The 16881-nt window shown below is 44.9% G+C and overlaps 1 protein-coding gene across 4 annotated transcripts in view; it reads left to right on the top strand.

Moving 5' to 3' along the window:
* The window catches only part of wwp1 (WW domain containing E3 ubiquitin protein ligase 1), a 71032-nt gene that overhangs the window by 34628 nt on the left and 19523 nt on the right, over positions 1-16881 (top strand). For all 4 annotated transcript variants that reach the window (XM_014157445.3, XM_082965649.1, XM_014157443.3 and 1 more), the window contains exons 4-7: positions 8252-8376; positions 9641-9781; positions 9931-9994; positions 14007-14212. In XM_014157445.3, coding sequence (XP_014012920.2) covers positions 8252-8376; positions 9641-9781; positions 9931-9994; positions 14007-14212 — 536 coding nt within the window. The remainder of the gene's footprint in view (positions 1-8251; positions 8377-9640; positions 9782-9930; positions 9995-14006; positions 14213-16881) is intronic.

Genomic DNA, 16881 nt, shown 5'->3' with positions numbered 1-16881 from the left:
ATCCTAGCTTCTGGGCCTGAGTAGCAGGCAGTTTACTTTGGGCACGCTTTTCATCCGGACGTGAAAATACTGCCCCCTAGCCTAGAGGTTAAGTGTTGGTTTCATCAGCTGTTGTACGATATGATCTGAAACACAGGTCAAAAATAAGTTTGATTGCAAAGGGCCTTTAAAGAATCCTGTAATAGTCTCCTGACCTTAATTTAACAGCAGGCAATTAGCAAAAAAGGCTACCAGTATGCAAATTATGGAGCCTAATGAAAAGCTCTCTTAACGATGCAATTCGATAGGCTACTGACGAGTCACTCACTTTAGTGTCTCGCAAGTCCTTATGGACTTCATATCGAAAATACAAACGGGATCTTTAGTTTACTTGTCCTGAATTGATACCATGGAGATATAACTACGTTGTATGATTTATGAATGGTAAGGATTTATGAGATGGACTTTATTCAGTCATTTCAACTTTTAATTATTATTTTTTTTTAACTAGTCCAGCTTGCTGTTCGTCAATCAAAGCACAGTCAGGATATGCGCCACCACTCCGTGGCTGCCTATGGAACACCATGGTCCAACGTTGACTTTTTTTCTCACTGGCCCGGTCGAGCCATTTGGCCAAAAATCTACTGGTCCGAACAGAATTGTTGCTGGCCCTGGCATGGTGTAGTTAAATGCATTGGGGTCATGCGGTGCCTATAGGTTTGTATGCTCTCGCTCTAACATATGGAATTGTTTTAAGATGGTCGTACCATGGATCATTTAGCTTTTTGATATAGAATTTTAGGACCCCTGTAGGTTATTTTTTATTTATTTTAAAAGTGTGTGTGTGTGGACACCTTCAAATTCGGCTGTTTCAGCCACACCCGTTGCTGACGTGTGTGTGTGTGTGTGTGTGTGTGTGTGTGTGTGTGTGTGTATATAATTGAGCGCACAGCCATGCAGCCTCCATGTACAAACATTGGCAGTAGAATGGCCTTACTGAGCTCAGTTACTTTCAACATGGCACAGTCTTAGTATCCCACCTTTCCAACAAGTCAGTTTGTCAAATTTCTCCCCTGCTAGAGCTACCCCGGTCAACTGTAAGTGCTGTTATTGTGAAGTGGAAATGTCTAGGAGCAACGATGGTCACACAAGCTCACAAAACAGCACCGCCAAGTGCTGAAGCGCGTAGTGCTTAAAAATAGTCTGCCCTCGGTTGCAACACTCATTACCAAGTTTCAAACTGCCTCTGGTTGAAACGTCAGCACAAGAACTGTTCATCGGGAGCTTCACGAACAGTTATTTTGCTGACATTTCTTCCAGAGGCAGTTTGAAACTTGGTAGTGAGTGTTGCAACCGAGAGCAGATTATTTTTAAGCGCTTCAGCACTCGGCGGTGCCGTTCTGTGAGCTTGTGTGACCTACCACTTTGCGGCTGAGCGATTGTTGCTCCTAGACGTTTCCACTTCACAATAGCAGCACAAGCTAAGATCACCATGCACAATGCCAAGCGTCGGCTGGAGTGGTGTAAGCTCACCACCATTGGACTTCTCTGGAGTGATGAATCACGCTTCGCCATCTGGCAGTCCGACGGCCGAATTTGGGTTTGGCGGATGCCAGGAGAACGCTACATGCCCGCATACATAGTGCCAACTGTAAAGTTTGGTGTAGGAGGAGTAATGGTCTGGTTTGGGCTAGGCCCCTTAATTCCAGTGAAGGGAAATTGTAACGCTACATCATACAATGACATTCTAGACGATTCTGTGCTTCCAACTTTGTGGCAACAGTTTGGGGCTAGGCCCTTTCCTGTTTCAGCATGACAATGCCCCTGTCCACAAAGTGAGGTCCATCCAGAAATGGTTTGTCGAGATTGGTGTTGAAGAACTTGACTGGTGCCCAACCTCACTAATGTGATTGCTGGGGGGGGGGACTTACTTCCATTCAGGCACAATGTTCCAACATCTATTGGAAAGCCTTACCAGAAGAGTGGAGGCTGTTACAGCAGCAAATGGGGGACCAACTCCATATTAATGCCGATGATGTTTGATGAGCAGGTGTCCACATACTTTTGGTCATGTAATGTATGTATACTTTAACATTGCAAGTCAATACTCTATTCTTTGTGGTATTAATTGCATTCATTTTAGTTTCTAAATTAGTATGTGATTTGAGAATAGGATGCTGCCCCTTTAAGACAGACGTTCCAAAAAGAGATATTGACATGGCTATAGTCGGCTAGCCTAAAAGAATGCTAGGCAGGGTTGCCATGTCCTTGATTTTTCCCACCAAATTAGGCTAGTTTTTTTTTTTAAACAATGTTGCGGGTGATGATGTATAGGTTGCAGGTTTTTGGGCTACTTCTAAGTTGCACGGTGAACGCCATGACATTTCTCTTAAAAAAATATATTTCACGATCCGGTAGTGAGTGCAGGAGTGTTTGTTGAGAGTGCTGCAGTCGGCAGCTGACTCCACTTTTGGCTGAGTCACGTGAGAGGAGACGGAGCAGACAGGACTTTTTACCCGTTGTAGATTGTCATTATGGAGACTATTACCTATTACTTTCCAACCCTTTTTCCATAAAACATTAACACGCTAAAACTGATATGCATCAAGACATAACGGTGAGATTGTACTGGAAAACTACTAGGGGTGCACTAGAGCACATTAGAAAAAGCCGCTTGGAGGTGGTTTAAATGGCATTTTAATGTCTACTTTGCTCATGGAAAGCCGCATCAAGCGAAGTGTTTATTGTGGGAGTCCTCAATGAAAATGCCATTAAACATGGACAATAATACATTTGCATCTGTTGGCCATCCAAGTATCCTATTAAATGATATGCCATTGTAGCCTACCATTTGATAAATATGTTAAAATGGCAATATCACTGGAGTCATTGCAAATCAATTTGTGCCACTTGTGTAGCCTAACTGGAGCTGGTAAACAGATTTAATAAATAGCCTATAACTATATTATGTATATTAATGGACATGTTTAGTTAACTTACAATTTAATTATCACTGATCAGTTGTTAGGACAAATTCGATTGATGTTAAGTCAGTCAGAATAGCCTACAGAAGAAGAAACACTGGCTGTTGTTGACAAACACATTCAGTTCATATTATTTGATTTGAAATTACAACCGCATCCTCTGTAGCCTATTCCAGCAGGCAATTGGGCAACGCATCCTCTAACCTATTCCAGCAGGCTATTGGGCAACACAATCACTTCTTACTTAGAAATTGCCTCACTATTCATGTTGAATGAATTAGTTTGTCAATTTGAATTAAGCAAGCTGCTAAATCGTTTAGCCTTCGCAACATGTAGGGAATCTGAAATGAGATGTAGGTCTATCAGGGGCTATAGGCTACCTGCATCTAGCTAAGAAAACCATGGCAAAGTTGAATTGCAGGCATTTTAGTCTGTATTCCAGCATTTCCCAAGCGCTATCATCAGGACCTCAAGGTGTGCACGTTTTTGTCTTAATTTGAAATCCGCTGTGTAGTGTTATGACAAAGACCAAAACGTGAACCCCTTGGGTTACTGAGTTTGGGAAACCCTGCTGTAGCCTATGCCAATAGAGCCCCACAGTGGAGATGTCATAAAACCTACCGGTCAAACACGGAAATGGTTACATTCATTTTTCCTGTAGGGGATTTTAAAAACACTTAAAATAAGGGTTGTGTTTTGTGTAGGATTGATAATCATGTAAATCTCTCGGACAAGCTGACTTTTATCAATATTTTTGTGTCTTTACTCTGATTCGAAAATGCTAATTGGTGTCAATGTAGACATCACGCAAGACTACAATTTCCTGCAAGCTCTTGCACATCTCTAGCTGGCACCTTTGCTAACATGTAAATGTAAATACATTTTGCCAATTTATTAATTATTATATTTAGCTAACATTTGATAGATAATCCAGAGATGTTTTTAATTAATTTTTTTTACTTTTTACCCTTTTTTCTCCCCAATTGTCTCATCGCTGCAACTCCCGTACAGATTCGGGAGAGGTGAGGGTCGAGAGCCATGCGTCCTCCAAAACCCAACCAAGCTGCATTGCTTCTTGACACAATGCCCGCTTAAGCCAGCCACACCAATGTGTCAGAGGAAACACTGTACACCGGTGACTGTGTCGGCGTGCATTGCGCCCGGCCCGTCACAGGAGTCGCTAGAGCATTGTCCTAATCCGAACGATGCTGGGCCAATTGTGCTCCGCCCCATGAGTCTCCCAGTCGCGGCCTGCTGCGACAGAGCCTGGACTCGAACCAGGATCTCAATTGGCACAGCTAGCGGTGCAGTGCCTTAGACCACTGCGCCACTTGGGAGGCCAATCCAAAGATTCTTACCTTTGCCTTGATTCGGTAGTCTCATCCAGATCATCATTGCATTTGTATTTCTTTATGATAGCCACATTAGCAGCTAATTAGCATTTCATTTGTTGGGGTAAATACAGGTGGACATATTGATTTAAAGTCACCTTGTCTAAGAGGGAGTACTCATACTGTCGTGCTCTGACTTGTAATTTTTATAATCTCATAAATGGGCCATTTTATAATGGTTTGTTGTCTTAATATCTGGCACATAGTAACGGCACAATTGCCAGAAAATAGCATACTTAAATTATTAATATTTAAAAAATGTTTTTAAGCTGGTCCAAGTGTTTCTTCCGCAGAGATTGAGATCCTCTGTCTAACTTTTATCACTCAAATTCTCCTGTTGGATTTATCTGTAGTTTATCAGGTTTGCAGACGACACAACAGTAGTTGGCCTGATTACCAACAATGACGAGATGGCCTACAGGGAGGAGGTGAGGGTCCTGAGAGAGTGGCGCCAGGAAAATAACATCTCACTCAACTTCAGGAAACGGCAGAGGGAGCATGCCCTAATCCACAACAACGGGACCGCAGTGGAGAAGGTGAAAAGCTTCAAGTTCCTCGGCTTTCACATCACTGACGATCTGAAATGGTCCGCCCAAACAGACAGTGTGGTGAAGAAGGCGCAACAGTGCCTCTTCAACCTCTGGAGGCTGAAGAAATTTGTCTTAGCCCCTAAAACCCTCAGTTTTACAGATGCACAATTTGAGCGAATCCTGTCAGGATGTATCACTGCCTGGTACGGCAACTGCACCGCCCGCAAACACAGGGCTCTCCAGAGGGTGGCTCGGTTCTTTCCAATGCATCACTGGGGGCAAACTACCCGCCCTCCAGGACACCTACAGCACCTGATGTCACAGTAAGGCCAAAAAGAAGATCAAGGACCTCAACCACCTGAGCCACGGCCTGTTCACCTCGCTAGCATCCAGAAGATGAGGTCAGTACAGGTGCATCAAAGCTGGGACAGAGACTGGAAAAACAGCTTCTATCTCAAGGCCATCAGACTGTTAAATAGCCATCACTAGCCGGCTTCCACCCGGTTACTCAACCCTGCTGCTGCCCCATATACATAGACTTGGAATCACTGGCCACTTTAATGGAACACTAGTCACTTTAATAATGTTTACATACTGCTTTTCTCATCTCATATGTATATACTGTATTCTACTGTATTTTAGTCAATACCACTCCAACATTGCTCAATTTAATATTTCTTAATTCCATTCTTTAGTTTTAGATTTGTGTATATTATTGTGAATTGTTAGATACTACTGCACTGTTGGAGCTAGGAACGCAAGCATTTCGCTACTCCCACAATAATCTGCTAAATATGTGTATGTGACCAATAAGATTTGATTAGATTTTTATGCAGGAAATTGATTTATTTACCGGGTTTGAGCTCTGAATGCTCATTGGCTGAAACCCGGGGTATTTCGGACTGTATACCACGGGTATGACAAACCTTTTACTGTTTTATTACGTTAGTAACCAGTTTTATAATAGCAATAAGGCATGTTGGGGGTGTGGCATATGGCCAATATACCACGGCTAAAGGCTGTATCCAGGCGTTCTTTCAACATTCAAATTCCTTTATTACGTCTCGTCATGGCTCGCAAACATGTACATATTGCTAGTATGTTCATTATTGAAGGTTTGGTTTTGCAAATCCCTTTCCCTTAAAGAAGCTCAGCGAGTAGATTGATGGGTGCTTCTTTTTGCTCAGGACAGCTCGCATGTGCTGTGTGAAATGATCAACTGATGTACTGCTCGAAGTTGTGACTCGTGGGACAGAACGTGGTGGTGCTTGAATGAACGGCCAATCCTATTGCTCAATGGTAGACGCGAGGTCGCCAATGGTAGTCCGCGACAGAGCAGGTAGATGTTGAACTGGAATGAAAAAATGTGCTGAAAAGTTATTTGCCCAGTCGTGCCAGTGACTAACGAGATCCACTGGCCCCCTGGGCCATTGTTAATGTCGGACCGTGCACAGGAAAATTTATAAATTAATGTGCCAGAAAACAATGGGTTAAGTGGATTTTGACTCGTCGTTGCCACACCATGTAAAGAAATTCCGATGCAACCAGCCCCAGCGCACACAACACACACACCCATGTACAAGAGGCGGGGCAGACTGTTAAACCAGGAGTGTTTTTCTTCATTGCCTGTTCTATCAATAGGTACTTTAAGTGGAAAAAGTACCTGGCTGAAAGTGAGTTTGTAGACAGCTGACACTAGTGCAAAACACTGCTGGTATATTGCACTGTATTTTTTTTTGAATGCAGGATGAGGGCCACCATTTGCATTGGGGTTAAACACACTTGGTTAGCTATCAGTTTTTCCATTTATCAAACAGCTCATAGAAGGATTTACTGGAGATGTGTCCCAAATGGCACTCTATTCCCTATATAGCGCATTACTTTTGACCTAAACGACTAGGCCAGGGGTTGCCATTTGGGGCACAATCTGGATGTTTACTACCTTATTTGTCTTTTTTATTTTTTTGTTTACTTCCGTCATCTGCCTCTGTACGCTTTCTGGTCGTCTCTGTTTTCTTATCTCTCGTTCTTGCACTCTCTTCTTGGTTGCCTGTGACTGCAGAATAAAGAACTACCCTGGTCTATAGAAACACAGGCAGCCCTCGGTCTCTCTGAGGGGGAGGGGACCCGTGTGAGGAATACTAACCGGTCTGATCTGCAGAGGGGAAAAGAGGGAAGTCTGGGAGAGGGAGTGTGACCAAAAACAAGCGTTTGCCAAAGGCTTAAGAAATTGTAATTGGCAAGGGAAAAGGCCAATGCGTTAGTCCTAGTATCATAGCATGGAGGTGTGATTTAAAATCAATAACTAAACACAACTCTTTCAAGTCTTAACAGGGTAACGACAAGGCGGACTCCTGAGTCTCCCTTCCCTTCAGATGTTGTGTATGCCACAGACAGACCGCTGAGACCTCTCCCTGTTAAAGCGTGTCCTGTGTATAGAGTTGGTTGTATTAGAGCGCTGTCAGTGGCTGTGCCCAGACGACGGGAGACATGTTCAGATTGATGAGGGAGCCCTTCTAAGGATTGCTGAAAAACATGAACTATTATTATTATTATTATTATTATTATCAAATGCTGCATATCACCCCAGGTTGTGACACCTTGCTAGGAGACACAAGATCCTTCCTGTCTGGTTGGCTGTCTGTAGCTAGGTTTTCATCCAATTGGTGACAGGTTTTCAAGCGACTATTCAGAAATCTGGGTAAAGCTATGCACATTTTCCCACCAGACATGTTTCCATCTAACTGATTTTATTGGGATTAAAGTGTGTGTGTGTGTGTTGACGTAGTGCACATTAAAAATAATGAATAATTAATTTTACAGACACCAAAAAATCCCTCCATGTCGAATGATTAAATTGTCTGTCGACATTTTATAAAAATGTTCCGGCATTCCCTGTTTCCTTAAGCCTAGTCGTGACTTTCTTTCCTGTCGGGAAATTAATCTGCATGAAATGGTTGGATGGAAACCTTTTTTTTTTTTTCTGTCTGCCCATTGACTTCAGTGGTGCCACTTATAGAATAATCAGTGGGGTAACAGGCCCTACAGTCATTGCATTGAGTCATGGTGATATTGACTGTTTGTAATGTATGCTGTGCATCCTGAAAAGCATATCAGCACTGAATGCGCTGTAATAGTGCTGGTAGTTTATTTCTATAGCAGAAGAATTGGATAAAGAAGGCACCGGTTAGTTGGTGTAAGACACGATAAGGAAAAACATGATTGCTACCGAGGGGAAAATTTGTCTTGGACGCACCGTACTGCTTTATAAGAAATGAACACTGTTGTGTAGTCTGACAGGTGTCCAAGTCACTTTCTGTGCGTGTGCATGCGGTGTAGTTGATGTGGAGTCTGTCCTCTGTCGCAGAAATGTCAGGCCACACACGCAGCTGGACTTTAAGGTGTGGAGTCACCACACCCTGAAGGCTGACGCTCTGCTGGGGAAAGCCACTCTGGACCTCCTCCAGGCCTTGGAGCAGCACGACAGGAAATGTACGTAGTTGGCAGCCCGCCTCAACTCTTTTTCCTCCTTTTTTATGTTCTAACCTTGACAAGAACAATGTCAATTGGCAACAAGCTGAACAGGATATCAGCTCTGATTATTGCCCCAGAAAGAATTTGTTCTTACTCTTCAGGATGAACTGCAGTATGCCTTTCTGCTGTTGGGCACAGTATTCCACAGTAAATGGTTTAGTAAGAATGCTGTTACAGTATTTGGGGCCCTAGTTGAAAGTATCAGACATTGTCTCGTTAATGAGTGTTACTAATACCTGTGTTCTCTTTCCATCCTGTCTCTGCCATGCCCTGTCCCCGTCTCCTCCTTTTCTCCCCTGTCTCCTGTCTCTGCCATGCCCTGTCCCCGTCTCCTCCTTTCTCTCCTGTCTCTGCCATGCCCTGTCCCCGTCTCCTCCTTTCTCCCCTGTCTCTGCCATGCCCTGTCCCCGTCTCCTCCTTTTCTCTCCTGTCTCTGCCATGCCCTGTCCCCGTCTCCTCCTTTCTCTCCTGTCTCCTGTCTCTGCCATGCCCTGTCCCCGTCTCCTCCTTTCTCTCCTGTCTCTGCCATGCCCTGTCCCCGTCTCCTCCTTTCTCTCCTGTCTCTGCCATGCCCTGTCCCCGTCTCCTCCTTTTCTCCCCTGTCTCCTGTCTCTGCCATGCCCTGTCCCCGTCTCCTCCTTTCTCTCCTGTCTCTGCCATGCCCTGTCCCCGTCTCCTCCTTTCTCTCCTGTCTCTGCCATGCCCTGTCCCCGTCTCCTCCTTTCTCTCCTGTCTCTGCCATGCCCTGTCCCCGTCTCCTCCTTTCTCTCCTGTCTCTGCCATGCCCTGTCCCCGTCTCCTCCTTTCTCCCCTGTCTCCTGTCTCTGCCATGCCCTGTCCCCGTCTCCTCCTTTCTCTCCTGTCTCCTGTCTCTGCCATGCCCTGTCCCCGTCTCCTCCTTTCTCCCCTGTCTCCTGTCTCTGCCATGCCCTGTCCCCATCTCCTCCTTTCTCTCCTGTCTCTGCCATGCCCTGTCCCCGTCTCCTCCTTTCTCTCCTGTCTCTGCCATGCCCTGTCCCCGTCTCCTCCTTTCTCTCCTGTCTCTGCCATGCCCTGTCCCCGTCTCCTCCTTTCTCCCCTGTCTCCTGTCTCTGCCATGCCCTGTCCCCGTCTCCTCCTTTCTCTCCTGTCTCTGCCATGCCCTGTCCCCGTCTCCTCCTTTCTCCCCTGTCTCCTGTCTCTGCCATGCCATGTCTCCTCCTGTCTCCCCTCCCTCCCTCAGTGGAGAACGTGAAGGAGGTGTTGAAGCTGGTGCTGGACAATAAGGGGGCTGTTATTGCTACGGGAGAGCTGACCGTGTTCCTAGACGGTCTGACCGTCAACCAGGAACAACTGCTCAACGGCAACGCTGCCACCTCTACCAGTGAGTACTGCTGTGTGTGTCTGTCTGTTTTACTATGCGTGTGGCTTGTCGTCATATCTTTGTGGATTTATTTGTAGTATGTATGCATGCATGTTTTGTTTAGTTGTAGAATATTGTTTAGGATAACAGTGCCTTCGCCTCTCTTTCAGAAGTCCAGCAGAACGGCGACGCCATTCATGAAAATGGAGGGGACACTCCAAGGGCTCCCAACAGGTAAGAGAAGAACTCCTGGCAGAAAACCATGTTGTGAATGAAGGGGCACTGAGTCAGCAGAAACATTTGGTTTAGATGGCTGCGGAAAGAATTTTATCAGCAGAAAATGTGGTGCCGCTTATATTGGAGGCAACCATAAACCAATGCTGAAAGGCAATGCGGTCTTAACACACACACACACACACACACACACACACAGATAGAGCCCAGTTTTCCTGCCTTACATCATTGTGGTAGGGACTATATTTGTCCGGCTCTTGGAGCGTTCTCAGAAGCCTGGGATATTAGAACTCTCACCTTGTAATTTATCAGAGCTCCGACTGCACATGTTCTGTCCCGCTCTCTCCCTCTGTCCCTAAATCAGGACTGCTTGCATGCAGGCCTAGCCACACAACCCTGATCTTTATTATCTCACTCACACTGTACAAGTGTAGGGCTAATATGGGTTTTATTAGAATCCTCAAGAAGTGGATGTTGGCCATTTTATTCAGACCGAGAGGTGAAGGAGATGGCAGACAGACTTCATCTGCATTGCAGTTACTGCTGCGTCCAGCCTCTGACGACTGCATACACTGCCTTTGCACTTGCTTTGTCCCTCTCTCCGTCTCCCCCCTTTCGCCCTCTCTCCTACACTTCCTATAGCCCCTGTGCCCCTTCTCCCAGCTGTTAAACTAGGCTTGACTGTCACAGTATACACAACCTACTGTGGATGGTGTGCGTGAATCCACCCACCTCCAGCAAAAACACTGCCCAGACTCTGATTGTGTTAGTGGTGTGTTTGGGTTGTCCACATTGTGGCGCAATGTGCTGTGCCTGCCTCATGTAGGCTAGTTACGTCTGTCCTGTCTGTGTCTGTCAGTGAGTGCAGAGACGAAACCTTGTTAACCAACACAAAGGCTCTCCTTCAGTCTTGCCTGTTTCATCACCATAGCACCCTGCCCCCTTCCTCTCTCCCTTGTCCTCTGCCCTGCATGACAATAGTCTCAATGTCACAAAGCGTTGCCTCTTCTCAGAACAAGGACTGCGTCACTAGTGCCCCGTACAGAACAGGACATACGCAGGGCGGAGCGCCCAGGCTCCCTTTACTCCCACTCTGAAAGACTGGCATCATAAGTCCTTCCCTCACACACACAGATGCACTCACATACCCTCTGTACTCTGTATCAATGCTTCTGTGGCACTTCACAGAGGAAGTGGAGTTGGCGGCATGTGCGTGGCCTGCCTGAAAAACAGGAAGCGGGTTAGTGTAGGTAATAACGTTTCTGCTTGCCATTCTGAGGGACTGTGGTGATGCTGTTATCCTGGCCAGAAAACAGATATGGACATTTTTAGAACAGACTCAAAATAACATATACACACTCACACACACACACACACACACACACTAGTCTACATAGAGAGTGCTGTCAGGCACACTCCATCATTAGTAGTGCTTTCAGACAGTGATTCGTCACCCCCATTGTGTTGTGGGAAGACGTGTTGTCTCAAGGTGGTTTGTCTAAAAGAGAGGCCTCCTTCTGACACATGATGTCTAGCCTACTGCCCCCATGTTTAACCCCACCATCACATAGGTCATAGGATCTGTCTCTGCACACGTGGATGATGAACTCGGCATTACATCCTTATTTGCCGTGTCCTATTTGTAGGGCTGGGCAATATGGACGACTTATTATTATTATTATTTTTTAAAAAATTACGGTATTTTATGTTTCAAATAAAAGTTGGGAAAATGCTTTGAGTAGTTCATGATCCTAGGGTTGCAACACATGCATAGCTGATTTTCAATGGGGCTTTCTCCATTTTATACTGTTCAATTCAACTCCAAACACAGTCAGCATTTTCATACATTTCTGCATTTCCTGCACTTTTATTATCAATTAGACTCTGCCACGCAGTATGATACGGGCAAAACATCTAGGCCTAGTTAATTGAACTATTGGAATCATGAAAATATAATGATTATTCTAATCCTCTAATAGGAATATAGTGGCAGCACCTTGCTAAGAAAAGACAAACTAGCAGACAGTAGTTTGCTGACAGGAAGATACACTATTAGTTTGTGTAATTATTGAACGCTTGTTGAAAGCAGCATGTCAGTAACATGGTTGCATTCATCTGACCATGCTGAGTGAATGGCAGTGCCCGTGGCTCTGTGGTCGAGCAACTGCTCTCTCCTTGAGTAACGGGGTACGGCTTGGTGTGTTTAGCGGCATGCAGGAGGAGAGGGATGCCTCCAGTATCAAATGGCGTAAACTGTAAGGGCTGGAGTTGTGTATTACATATAACAAACCAAACATGGAAATTACATTTTAAAGGTTAAGTAAAAACTCAAACTGGTCCATTCATCAATACTGGTATACAGTATAGTAAAATACAGTATACTGCCCAGCCCTAACTATTTGTACTGATATTTTAATTGATATTTCTTTGAAGGTTTATTGAAAAAAATCTCTGTTCTGTTTTTTTCCTGAAGTCTTTGTACCTTCAGTGCATTCGGAAAGTATTCAGACCCCTTGACTTTCTCCACATTTTTGTTTTGTTACAGCCTTATTCTAAAATTGATTAGTATTTTTTTTTATCTATCTACGCACAATACCCTATAATGACAAAGCACAAACTGGTTTTTAAGAAACTTTTTTTGCAAAAAATGTAAACAGAAATACCTTATTTTTACATAAGTATTCAGAAACGTTGCTATGAGACTCGAAATTGAGCTCCGGTGTATCCTGTTTCCATAGATCATCCTTAAGATGTTTCCACATCTTGATTGGAGTCCACCTGTGGTACATTCAATTTATTGGACATGATTTGGAAAGGTGTGTGGATAAGGTCCCAAAGGTGACAGTACATGTCAGAGCAAAATTCAAAGGAATTGTCCGTAGAGCTCCGAGATGGGATTGTGTCGATGTACAGATCTGGGGAAGGGTACCAAAACGTTTCTGCAGCATTGAAGGTCCCCAAGAACAGTGGCCTCCTTCCATTTAAGAATGATGAAGTTTGGAACCACCAACATTCTTCCTAGAGCTGAGCAAACTGAGCAATCTGGGGGAGAAGGGAGGTGACCAAGAACCCAATGGTCACTCTGACAGAGCTCCTGAGTTCCTCTGTTGAGATGGGAGAATCTTCCGGAAGGACAACCATCTCTGCAGCACTCCACCAATCAGGCCCTTATGGTAGTGGCCAGACGGAAGCCACTCCTCAGTAAAAGGCACATGACAGCCCGCTTGGAATTTGCCAAAGGGCACCTAAAGGACACTCAGACCATGAGGAACAAGAGGCTCTAGTCTGATGAATACCAAGCATCGCGTCTGGAGGAAACCAGGCACCATCCCTACGGTGAAGCATAATGGTCGCAGCATCATGCTGTGGGGATGTTTTTCAGCGGCAGTGACTGGGAGACTAGTCAGGATTGAGGAAAAGTTGAACGGAGCCAAGTACAGAGATCCTTGATGAAAACCTGCTCCAGACCGCTTAGGACCTCAGACTGGGGCGAAGGTTCACCTTCCAACAGGACAACTACCATTGGCACACAGACAAGACAATGCAGGAGTGGCTTCAGGACAAGTCCTTGAGTGGCCCAGCCAGAGCCCGGACTTGAACCTGACCGAACATCTCTGGAGAGACCTGAAAATAGCTGTGCAGCGACTCTTCCCTTCCAACTTGACGGAGCTTGAGAGGATCTGCAGAGAAGAATGGGAGTAACTCCCCAAATACAGGTGTATCAAGCTAGTATATATCAAGCATACCAAAGTCTGTAACTGAGTAAAGGATCTGAATACTTACATGATATTTCCATTTATTTTTTTTGCAAAAATGTCTAAACCTGATTTTTCTTTGTCATTATGGGGTATTGTGTTTAGATTGAGGGAAAAAGAATAATTCTGTTACGTAAAACAAGTGGAAAAACTCAAGGGGTCTGAATACTTTCCGAATGCACTGTATACAATACATTACCTTCATATCAAATATTTTATTCACATACAGAGATTACAATTGTAAACTTCTCCTACAGCTCAGTGAATGGTACAGGATGTGCTCCCACCTATAACGGGGTGGACAGTGAGGGTCCCTCCACCTCCTCTGCCCACAGCGACTCCAGCCCCGGCCCCGCCCCTGTTGTCAACGGCGACACAGCATCCTCCCCGACCCACCAGACGGCCAGCCCCAAGCCCACGCCCAACCTCGCCCCCACCGACAGTGACGTAGCCAATAGTACTGGTGAGAGAAACACCTCATTTGAAATTCTGGTTCTAGAGTTATCAATCATTTTTATACCTATGGGTTAGGTTCACTCACCCACATGTCATGCTGAGAAACGAGTGTTGTCACTGTTGTAGTAACACTAAAAATAAAGCATGCTTAATAGAGATTCTCCCATTGAAAGTGACTTTTCGTTTAAGACTTGGCTTAATCTTTGTCCGGGAAACTGCCCCAAAAAATCCAAACGTCTCTATATGGGTTGGTCCACAAAATGAGTTCTGTTTGGGTAGTGTAACTTTGTAAAAATTCTGTGAAATACAGTTAATTTTCACATTCATAAGGCGCACATCTCCAACTTAATAGGTACTTACTATACCAATTTTTTTTTTATTCGGTGCCAAATAAAGTAGTCTGTCTGCAGATCTTACTTTTTTAGTAAGCTCCTGCGCATGTGCAGATCACCTTCTGCGAATGTGTATATGCTCTACGTTACACGTGGAGAACAGGCTACTCTGCAATGTCTGCATGATCTCACATAATGATCCCAGTATGCTACATTACAGAACCGAATATAATAGTATAATGTTACTGTAAGACAAATGCACAAAGTTTTACAGGTGAAATGTCCATGCGGTATATGCATACCAACCATTTGCTCTCAATCAGTTTTCATGGGAATATGCTGTTCACCAGCTGTTCCGGATGACTGATCACGCTCTCCGTAGCCGATGTGAGGAAGACCTTTAAAACCTGTTACGGCTAGCGGAACGTTTCGACAACATCCGGTGAAATTGCAGAGTGCGAAATTCAAATTAAATTATTAGAAATATTTAACTTTCATAAAATCACAAGTGCAATACACCAAAATAAAGCTTCACTTCTTGTTAATCCAGCCACCGTGTCAGATTTCAAAAAGGCTTTACGGCAAAAGCAAACCATGCTATTATCTGAGGACAGCACCCCACCATACAAACACATGAAAATCATATTTCAACCAAGCAGGTGCGACACGAAAGTCAGAAATAACGATATAATTCATGCCTTACCTTTGAAGATCTTCTTCTGTTGGCACTCCAATATGTCCCAGAAACATCACAAATGGTCCTTTTGTTCAGTAAACTCCTTTTTTATGTCCCCAAAATGTCCATTTATTTGCCGCGTTTGATTCAGAAAAACACTGGTTCCAACTCGCCCAACATGACTACAAATTATCTAATAAGTTACCTGTAAACTTTGTCCAAACATTTCAAACAACTTTCCTAATCCATCCTTAGGTATCCTAAAATGTAAATAATCAGTAAAATTTAAGACGGAATTTACTGTGTTCAATAGCGGATAAAATGAAAGTGGGGTGAGCTCCAGGTCGCGCGCCCCAAACGAGTCCACTTTGCTTGACACTCATTCTGAATAGCTGTACTTCTTCATTTCTCAAAGGAAAAGCATCAACCAATTGCTAAAGACTGTTGACATCTAGTGGAAGCCATAGGAACTGCAACCAGGTGCCTCATAAATCCAGTTTCCCATAGAAAACTCAGTGAACTCAAATAAATAAATAAATCCTGGATGGTTTGTCCTCGGGGTAACAGTTTTAGAAACTTTAGTGTTCTATCCAAATCTACCAATTATATGCATATCCTAGCTTCTGGGCCTGAGTAGCAGGCAGTTTACTTTGGGCATGCTTTTCATCCGGAAGTGAAAATACCGCCCCCTATCCCAAAGAGGTTAAACAGGTCAGCAATCACAAAGCTGCAGGGCCATTGACTACAGCTCAGCGTTCAACACCATAGTGCCCACAAAGATCATCACTAAGCTAAGGACCCTGGTACTAAACACCTCCCTCTGCAACTGGATCCCTGACAGGCTGCCTCCAGGTGGTAAGGGTAGGCAACAACACATCTGCCACGCTGATCCTCAACACAGGGGCCCCTCGGGTCCTTTCTTAATCCCCTCCTGTACTCCCTGTTCACCTACGACTACGTGGCCAAGCACGACTCAACACCATCATTAAGTTTGCTGACGGCACAACGGTGGTAGGCCTGATCACTGACAATGATGAGACAGCCTACAGGGAGAAGGTGAGGGCCCTGGCAGAGTAATGCCAGGAAAATAATCTCAACGTCAACAAAACAAAGGAGCTGATTGTGGACTTTAAGAAACCGCAGAGGGCGCACACCCCCATCCACATCAACGGGACCTCAGTGGGAAGGTGAAAAGCTTCAAGATCCTCGGCGTACACATCACTGACGCTCTGAAATGATCTAACCAAACAGACCGTGTGGTGAAGGCGCCTCTTCAACCTCAGGAGGCTGAAGAAATTTGGCTTGGCCTCCAAGACCCTCACAAAGTTTTAGACGCACAATTGAGAGCATCCTGTTGTCCTGTATCACTGCCTGGTATGGCAACTGCACTGCCCGCAACCACAGGGCTCTCCAGAGGGTGGCTCGGGTGGCGCAGGCAGTGTGCCCAACGCATCACCGGGGGTACACTGCCTGCCTTCCCAGGACACCTACAGCACCCGATGTCACAGTAAGGCCAAAAAGAAGATCAAGGACATCAACCACCTGAGCCACGGCCTGTTCACCTCGCTAGCATCCAGAAGATGAGGTCAGTACAGGTGCATCAAAGCTGGGACAGAGACTGGAAAAACAGCTTCTTTCTCAAGGCCATCAGACTGTTAAATAGCCATC

The sequence above is a fragment of the Salmo salar genome, chromosome 19 (assembly GCF_965601325.2).
Source record: "Salmo salar chromosome 19, fSalSal1, whole genome shotgun sequence".
Taxonomy (NCBI): domain Eukaryota; kingdom Metazoa; phylum Chordata; class Actinopteri; order Salmoniformes; family Salmonidae; genus Salmo; species Salmo salar.
Note: the sequence above shows the minus strand (reverse complement) of the source record. Positions and strands in the feature narration are given on the sequence as shown.